Source organism: Montipora foliosa, chromosome 4 (genome assembly GCF_036669935.1).
Source record: "Montipora foliosa isolate CH-2021 chromosome 4, ASM3666993v2, whole genome shotgun sequence".
NCBI classification, from domain to species: domain Eukaryota; kingdom Metazoa; phylum Cnidaria; class Anthozoa; order Scleractinia; family Acroporidae; genus Montipora; species Montipora foliosa.
In genome coordinates, this window is record NC_090872.1 from 42202824 (window position 1) to 42212823 (window position 10000).

The 10000-nt window shown below is 41.6% G+C and overlaps 1 protein-coding gene and 1 pseudogene across 2 annotated transcripts in view; both read left to right on the forward strand.

The window, feature by feature from the left end:
* Positions 1–10000, forward strand: part of LOC138000821 (dynein axonemal heavy chain 12-like) — a 249655-nt gene that overhangs the window by 106325 nt on the left and 133330 nt on the right. For both annotated transcript variants that reach the window (XM_068847482.1, XM_068847481.1), the window contains one exon: positions 2398–2598. In XM_068847482.1, coding sequence (XP_068703583.1) covers positions 2398–2598 — 201 coding nt within the window. The remainder of the gene's footprint in view (positions 1–2397; positions 2599–10000) is intronic.
* LOC137999420 (uncharacterized) lies at positions 7071–8000 on the forward strand (annotated as a pseudogene).

Sequence of the window (10000 nt, forward strand, 5' to 3'; positions counted from 1 at the left end):
CTAAATTAATAAATTACACAAATTCTAAAATATTAAGGTACTAAACTATTACAATATTAAAATACAAAATGGTAAAATACTAATTAAGAAGTAATTAAATACTATAAAACTAGGGACTAAAAATGTCTCCGAATAAGCTAAAAAACTTTGTCAATCTTGAAGGTGTCAGGCGTAAATTTGTACATTATTAAATCAAAGTAACTTTAACTTTTCAATGTTACTGAGTATGGCAAAACGCAGACACGTTTTTTAGCTCTTTGGGTCTGGAAACGGAGGAACAACATAAGGTAACAAAAAGCGAAATTTTCTTTGACTTGTAGTTTTAAAAAGGTGAGGGACACTTGCATTTAGAGGTCGTGAAAAATCTGACAATTCATTTAATTTCAAAATTCTTGATATGGTTTGATAACTACAACCATAGTTAACCAGGGACTGGTTTTGAAGCTCGGCAATTATCAAAGGAGCAAACAAAGATGCCAAGATTTATGTTGCAAAGTCCATCACCGTGCACAATCTTTTGTTTTACGCTCATACACTCTGCATGAATTACGTAACCAACACGTTTCTATTGGTTAGTTCCTCAGTACGGAGTAAAGAACTATTCAGTTTTGTGCATGGCCAATGCCAAAAAAGAGAACAAAAACACAACAAAGAAATTTCTCCGGTTTCATAACCACTCCCCTTTATTAACTATGCTACAACAAAAAAATTAATTGCAAAATTGTTGAGGCACTCCTGTTAAAAAAACACCTTTTGTAGCTTCCAATACCTGCCGTATCTAGAAGGTCAACCTTTCGCACTTCCCCTCCCCTCTCCCCTTTCAATGTTGACTGTTTTAAGTTTTGAACAATTTTTTGTCTTGGTAGCAGCACTGATAAGGGGGGAGGGGGGTTGCAGTGTGGGAGATAATAGGTAAATTAAGGACGGTGCCTACTTTTGTTATTGCGCATACGTTCTGCGCATCTCTAGATACTCGAGTTTCCTATCGGTGATGCTCACTAATACAGGGATACTTTTGCGTGGTTTAAAACTATCGGGATAAAGTAGATCTTAGTAAGTAGTCTTGGTATCCAAAAAGAAAATTGGGGGTAACCATGCATTTTTGAGAGATAATTAAGGTTCAATTTGAGAAAGAACGCCATACATTGCTTTGTATTTTAAAGCTTTTTACAAATATTATTCATGAATTATCTTGGAAAAATGCGTGGTTACCCCCAATTTTCTTTTTGGATTTCAATGACATTTGTCAAGATCTACGTTTCCTGCATAATCATAAACCGGGGCAAAAATATCTTTGAATTAGTAGGCACCGTCCTTAATAATGCCCCAAGAAGGTGAAGTGTCTCCATTAATTTTGCAACTTGGTGTAGCTCCATAAGCTTTAGTTTGATATACATGTAGAGGTTTAGGTATCTGCAGTTTAAACTTGGACACACTATTATCGCTTATACGCGCGACACCCCTGAATTTATACGGAGACCTTAAAGAACAAAAGTAGCTGACGTTGCTCCTGAAACTTAGTCTGCCATTGCTTCAAAAAAAGAATCTGAAGAGGCAGCGATCTTTTAGCATACGGTGAACTAGAGTTTGGAATGTGCTACCTAATCACCTTATTCCAAAATGGCCGCCATTTTAGTATTCTTTTGTTTTGATGCAAATTGGCCCTCGCTTTCAAATGTAAAATTCAAAAGAATATTTAACCTTAAACAAGGCCATAAGGGCCAATTTGCCTGGAAACAAATAATACTAAAACGGCACCCATTTTGGAATAAGGTTGTATTCTTAAAAAAAAATAGAGTGGAAGTGTAAATAGTTTTTTGAAGGGCCTCATTTATTCTTCAAAAACTCATTAATAATTCATGTGGCTAACAACCTATCAAAACATCAATAAAACGTCATGGCTATGAACTTTTATACCTGGTAATCTCTGATCATTCTGAAAAGCCTGGTGGTGGGTTTGATTTCAGTCCCAGGGGAGTACAGGGCTATTGTGCAAACAATGCAGTTATCGCTTATCCTCAAAGGAAGCGATCTTGATATAAAGGTCACTAGTGATCTTGATATAAAATTTTGTCAACCAAAAAATTCAATGACTCTGCCGTCATATTGACAATGTTCGTATCTATAAATAAAGTTTATTGTACATGTAATTACAATAATTGTTATTATAATTATTATGTGATCCGCTGGATATGGATTGCCTCAGACAGCTGAAGACAAAAACCAGCTGCATTCTAAGGTGTTGTAAACACTTGATATCCCCCATCTCTTGGTTTCCATGACAGTCTGTTTAAGGCTTTTCATCTAGTTCATGCAACTTCATATCTTGTGCAAAGCAGTGCAAACGTACACCTTATCCAATGATGTTCAACTTATTGATTTTCTGTCCTGTTTCAGGAATTCTCTTTGGAAAAAGCCATGCAAAAGATGGTAGATGAATGGGACAACATCATATTCAACACAACAGAGTACCGTGACACTGGTGTGTCAATCTTAGCTGCAGTGGATGAAATCCAAACCACACTTGATGATCAGATTGTCAAGACCCAGACCATGAGAGGGTCTCCCTTCATAAAGCCATTTGAAACAGAGATAAAGGTCAGTGTGCATCTGCATGTTAATTAACCTTAGCAATAATAGTCACAAACAATAAAAATTGTGTTACAATGAATTCAGTGAATTATATTAAGATGTACAGTGAATCAATATCAAATTGATTGAGAAAAAAAAAATTATGGAGAAACCTATTTGAAAGAGCTGGGACTTTACCTTTTAAAATGTAATATTTGTGTTGGTTGCTGTATGAAACATTTTAGCCTGACATGGTAAGAATCCGGCCTGATTCTGGCCATAATGTACTGTTTCTGTTGTGACTTAAACAAGGCAAAGCAAGACACCAGATTTGCCCTGCTAGAGCAGTTGACCAATACATTAATTTTCCCATTATGAGCAATAATGTGGCCTGAATTTAGTGTGTTTTTGTCCAGTTCATGTTTATGCTCATTGATGTGACATACTTCAAGCTGTATTATGGCTGAGGATGGAGCAATATATTGTCATGATGGCTTTAAAGTCAATTAGCTCCTTTGAGATCATGGTTTTTGACACTGCATGGTTAGTACATATTGTAGGTGACCTAATTGGGCAAATTTTGGGGTCGTCTGTGTGGCTGTAAGTGCATGTGTTTCAGACATGACAAGAAATTTGATCTGTTGATCCACACTCACAGATCTTTATATTTACCTTATTGCCATAAATTGTCTTAGGCAAAAGATTTGACTTAACACTTAATACAGGAGAACCTATCAGGGAAATCACACAAAACAAATTCACAACGGGTAAAAATAGGGTACCTAATTAGTGATTCATTTTTTGCTCAGTTTGTTTCTTCTCATGATTAATGACCTAAGAATATCCGATATCTCTACCTGGAAGTATGTTGATGACACTACGGGGGCCAAGGCTGTTCCTCGCACCCACCAGAGTGATGTCAAATGTGCTGTTGACAAAGTTGTAGCTTGGTCCAGGGACAATCTACTGCAGTTACATGCGGAAAAATGCAAAGAACTTAAAATTGACTTTAAGAAAACTAATTTGATCCAGTGTGTAGACAGCAGGAAATTTGTCACACATACATGACCTAGAAGAGAAAACCAAATCTAGGAGAAAACTGTTACATAGAAGAAAAGCCCAAATTCTTACACAACTAATAAAATCGAATCTAATGCACAGACAAGGAAGCCAAGACTGCCATATAACAGCGACCTAAACAAAGTTTGTCACACCAACGAAAAAAATAAACACTGGCCATAGAACTAAAATTGCCACAAAGACTAACAACTAGCATCCACTGCAAACGAGGAAACTAAAACACAGCCTCTTTGACCACTTTGAAACAGAGATGCCAGATAAACAAATAATAAATGAAAATCTAAAAGAAAACAAACCCAACCTTAACGAAATACTGGGAAACAAAAGTAAATTAACCAGTGAGGAAAGGAAAGAAACCTGTTGGTCTGTAGGCTGTGCATGGGCAAGCAGGTTATCCATCTTAGCGAGATCAATGTGAGCAGGAAGCGGAGGTGGCCAAGTAGGGAAGAAGGCGAGACAAGGGCGGTATGGCCAAGTAGGGAAAAAGACGGGACGAGAAAAAACTGCCTACAGACTCTTCTTACCTTTTCAAACCCCCCGTCGGCCCAGCAATGGAGTACCTTATTGGTCAATAATATGTGCCCAGTGACAGATAAGTGACACAAGGGTAAATAAAGCGACAGACGCTTCACTCTCTGGTTCTGCAGTAGGAATCCTGGCATGCCTCCAGCGTGGTTGAGTTTCACAGTGCTCAGAAGTTTCTTCAACATCGGCGAGGTTTAAATCGGCCTTCATGAAACGGACTGGTTCAATGGCGTTCTGTATTTTTAATGTACACTTCGTACAGACTCTGGAGGAATAATTTGCATTGTTGGAAACGGGAAGTCCCAGATCATCAGATAAAAGTATGTGCAAAGGCCGATCTCGACACCTTTCTTTCCAGGAAGTTTAAATAAGTTCTCTGTGGATATGTGTTGAATTTGTTGCCTTTCTGCACTTTAAATGAACACCCACAGCAATCCCCAGAGCATGACGCGTTTTTCACTTTAAGTACGGAACCAAGTTTTTTAGGTGTTTCTGTTCAGAAGGACTAGGAACTAGTTTTATCAGGGACATGCGCAGTGTTGGACAAGATCGAGCACAAGGTTTTCTTCGCCTATGTTTTTGTTGTCAAAAACCAGGTTGTGTTATGTTGGTTCATTAAACGAGTTTAAATTAAGAAGCGATGATATATCCTTGAATTTTGACCCGTTCGCAAGAACATTTGGTAGCAGAGTGAGGTTGCGAAGATAATTTTGAACATGGAACGTCTGAAGAAGCGAAAAATGAGATCGAAGTGCTCATACACGAAGAACCGAAACAAGCTTATGATGGTGATGGAAGGAGGACTGTCGTTGAGTATGCAAGTTATGGAGAGCCTGAGTGTTTTTACAGACACTTAGGAGAGTGTGCTTCGAGGCTGCGAAGAGTTAGAAGCTTACTACGAAAACATAAGGGACTCAACAAAACTCTGTGCTGTTTCGAAGGAACTGGATGCAATTCCTCCGAATTTCTCTGAATTCGAAGGAATTGTGAAAGGATATCTGTGTGACATAAGCAGATCATCAGCTGAACACCAACGAAGCGACTAAGAGAAGAAATAACAAAACAGGAAGAAGAGCTTCTACGAGTCGAACAAGAAATCGAGGGAACTGTTGATGAATACAAGAAGCAACTTGCACAGAACCTTCAAAACAAGAAACCAGAGCCAGGACCAGACCAAGGAACGAAAACAACTAGCCCTAGTGAATTATGCAACCAAGAACGAAAATCGACAAGTCGATCAGAATGCTTTAAAGAGACCCTGTTGTCAAGAAAGCTGTTACAGAAACAATATTTTGTTGCTCAAACGCAGCCTGTTGTATCTTCGTGCACTCAAATTCCAAACGCTTCAACCTCAATTGGAATGGTAGCCGGATTGCCTCCACCCTTGTTCCCCGGAAATGTTTATACGTCGGCTCCACTTGTTCTGTTTTATCCTTCAATCTCAGTACCACCAGTATCCTCTTCAGTGGAACAGCAACTCCAGCTTCAACAGCCAACTTCAGCGACACCAGTAGTCTCAGTCCAAAGTTTAATGAATCAGTCACATGCTTCACCGTTTCCTACAGTGAGCAGGTCTTTGCCGAGCATTCATGTACCATCACTAATGCAACAATTACCCTTCAGTGGAGGTCAAGGTCAGTTTATGCCCACTGGAAGAAACCAACCATCTCCACTGTCCACCCCAGACCAGATTAGTGCTGACTCCTCTGCCCTTCTAAAAGAGTAAGTGTTCCCAAGTGCTGTGGTCAAAAGAAGACTTATGAAGCTTGGAAAGCAGCATTTTATTCCTGTGTGGACCGTACTGGAGCTAAACCAGAGTACAAGCTATTGCGATTGCAGGAATTGAGAACCTGGGACACTCAGCAGCAGCAGTGTATGAAGTGGCCAAGTCCCGTTTAGAACGAAAGCATGGAGGAAAACGAAGGGCCCTGGCACTTAAACCTGAGGAGTTGAATGCCTTTAAACCAGTGAGAGAAGGTAATGAGAGAGACCTGGAGAAGTTTTCAGAACTGCTTGATGGGATTGTTGTGAACTTGAAGGATGCTAACCAGGAGGCAGAGCTAGGAAATGGGTCATTGTACATCACTCTACAGCGGAAGTTTAATAAAGAGCTTCTGTGTAAGTACAAGCAGTGGGTGAGCGACAACCATTGAACAGAGAATGTGAGCACATTGAGAGAGTTTATTGACAGAGAATCCGAATTCCTAACCACAGCTTCAGAGACTATAAGTGGTGTTCTCAAAGAATCCCCTTAGAAGGAGAGGAATAGCCCCACAGCAGGGTCATCTTTTGTAACTAGAAATTCCACTCTCGATAACACGAAACCAAGTCAGGCGTGTAAGGTGTGCAATGGGCAACATGGAATTTGGTCTTTGAGCTTTAAAAGAATGACAATGCCAAAACGATGGGAAGTAGCCACAGGACACAAATTATGCTTTCGTTGTCTAGCAGATGGTCATAGAGGTGAAGAGTGTTTTAGGAGCAGAGTGTGTGGACGAAACGGATGCAGATCATATCATCATCGAATGCTTCATGAGCATCTAGCGGAAGTCATGACCCCTCAGAATGAGTCCACAGCCAGGTCAGACCTGCCACCCACATCTGTAAGTGGATCAGCTGAAGAAGGAGAGACGAATGAGAGGACCCATATGACAACAACTACAATGAAACTCACTGTACAGCTGGAGTTTGTGGCCTTACGGACCGTTCCTGTGTATCTGGCCAGTGGAGGAAGACAAGTGAAAGTGAATGCTCTCCTGGATGAAGGAAGCAGTAGGTCTTACTTGAACAGTGATGTTGCTGCAGAATTGGGACTGGAAGGGAAACCACATGAGTTGACGGTGAAGGTGGTTAATGACAATCAAGAGAAACTTAACTCTTCAATTGTAGAGTTCATGATCAATAGCTTGGATGGAAGAGTGCACAAACAAGAATCCGCTTACACGAGTGAACGAGTCACTGGCAACATGCAAGTTTTGAATTGGAATTTGTATAAAAGCAAGTGAAAGCACTTAGAGCGCATAAAGTTCCCACAAGTGGGGCCCAGGCCTATTGTTGACCTGATTATTGGGGTGGATTAGGCTGATCTGTTGTATTCATTGGAAGATGTTAGGGGAAGACCGGGAGAACCCATTGCTAGACTGACACCACTTGGGTGGACCTGTATTGGGAACCCCGAGTTACAAACAAGCCAAGCTCAAACCAATTTCATATTTCTGGTGAATGACTCGCATGAACTGAACAATCTTGTCCAGCGATTCTGGGACGTTGATGATTCCAAAGAAATCCAGATAGTCAAACCAGAGGAGAAGATAGCCAGAGATCTGGTTGCTGAGACCTTAACCTTTGAGGATGGCCACAACAGTGTCGGGTTGCCCTGGAAAACCAAGAACCGTGACTTACCAGATAATTTCACCGTGGCCATGTACTGTCTGAAAAGCGCAGATAAACGACTTCAGAAATCCCCAGAACTTGTTAAGGCTTACATCGATGTAGTTGAGACGTACCAGGATAAAGGATACATCCGCAAGGTCTTACCAGAGGAAGAAAAGTCGGATCAAGTATGGTATCTACCGCACCTTCCAATTCTGAGGCCAGATAAGTCCACAACAAAGGTCCGAGTTGTATTTGATGCATCTGCAAAATGTGAGGAAGTTTCTCTCAATGATTTTCTGCTGCAAGGTCCTAAGTTCCAAAATGACCTGTTTACTGTATTGCATCGATTCCGACGTGACCCACTTGCCCTAATGTGTGACATTAAGGAAATGTACTTGCAAATTAAGTTGAACCCATCTGACCGGCCTTACCATCGTTTCTTGTACTAAAGAAAATGCCAATGTGTTTGAATTTGAGCAGGTTGTATTTGGAGTAAATTCATAACCGTTTCTGGCGCAGTTTGTCAACCAAAAGCATGCTCGGAAGTACCAATCACAGTTTCCCCTTAAGGCAGAGACCGTTTTGAAGAGCACTTACATGGATGATAGCATGGACTCGGTTCCAGATAAGGAGACGGGGATTGACTTGTACAAACAGCTGTTGCAGTTGTGGGCTTCAGCTGGAATGCATGCGAGGAAGTGGCTATCTAATGTATTGGAGGTGTTGGAGAATATCCCACATGCTGATTGTGTTACAGAGGTGGTTCTTGATAGAGGAGAACTGCCTGTTGTGAAGACACTGGGTGCGTTGTGGACCCCCAACAAAGATGAATTCAAGTACCAAGTCCATCCGCCCAGCAGAGATCACCACAGTACTAAGCGTGTCTTCTTGAAGGGAATTGCCACCTTGTTTGACTCTCAGGTTCTTGTCGCCATACGTCATTCGAGCCAAGAAAATTCTTCAAGAGATGTAGGAAAGTGAGTCGACAGGGATGACCTGGTGGAAGAAAGCTTGTTAAGGAAGGCTCAGGAGTGGTGTGAAGAACTTTCGGAACTTCCCCGCCTTTGTGTACCTAGATGCTTGCGGATTGGATTGGGAGTCAAGAAGATTACCTTGCACACCTTCGCTGATGCATCTCAGCAGGCATATGGTGCGGCTACATATTCAAGACATCTGTATGAAGATGGATCTGTCACTTGTCGTCTGGTAGCTTTGATATAGAGGGTCGCACCCCTTCAAGCCATTAGCATCCCTTGTCTTGAATTAATTGCTGCAGTAGGTGGACTCCGACTTGCTGAGGCCGTCGGTAACATTCTGAATCTTCCCAAACATGAATGGTTATTTTGTAGCCGAAAATTTAAACCTTTTGTAGCAAACCATGTCGGGGAAATACAGTCGTTGAGAACAGTGGAGGCATGTGCCAACCAAGCAGAACCCAGCTGACCTGTTGACAAGAGGACTAAGTGTCTCTGCTCTTATTGATGAAGAAAGCTGGTGGAAGGGTCCAGCGTTCTTGATGCTGGAGGAAACAGAATGGCCAGAAAAGAAGATTGGAACCAAAAGGGAAACCGACATGGAAGTCCGCAAGCAGTACCAAGAATATTCACAGGAACGCTCATTCCTTTCCACAATGACAGAAGACCGCTTGGATCCGACCAGATAGTCCAGCTGGACTAGGCTTACAAGGGTGTCTGCAACAGTGAATCCTTTCCTGGAAAACTGCCGCCTGGCATCAACGTTACGCAAGAAAGCAGCTCTGGGACCAGGGGAAATTGTCACTTCAGAAATGCATTTTATTAGACTGGCTCAACAAGAAGAATTTCAGGAGAAAATCCAAGCACTGAAGTCAGGAAAAGGGCTACCTGGAAGGTCAAAGTTGTTGCCTCTGAAGCCGGTATTGGATGAAGATGGTGTACCTAGGTGTGATGGATGGCTCAAATTCGCAGATTGCTTACCATGGGAAACTCGCTATCCCATAATTCTTCCCAGAAATCACCAGATAACTAAGCTGATCATAAAGGACAGTCACAAGAAGAACAAACACGGGGGCACAAACCTAGTCCTTGCTCACCTTTCAAGCAGATACTGGATAGTCTCAGCTAGAGAAGCCATCAGAGAGTGGGAGAAAGAATGTTTCATGTGCAGACGGAGAAAGGTCCCCCCTACCAAACAAGTTATGGCCCCCTTACCAGAGCTTCGAACCCAGAAGTCCTTGCGTGCTTTCAGTCAGACATATTTTGACTTTGCTGGACCATTCTTTACCAAGCAGGGAACAGGAAAAACCGGCCATAAGAGATATTCGTGCCTGTTTACGTGTTTAGGTAGGACGGCAGTACATTCAGAGGTAGCATATGGCCTTGATGCAGACTCTTTTTCTGAACGCATTCTTCCGAATGGTGTCCGAGTGCGGCCTCCCAAAATATGTCCTTTTAGATAATGGCACAAATGT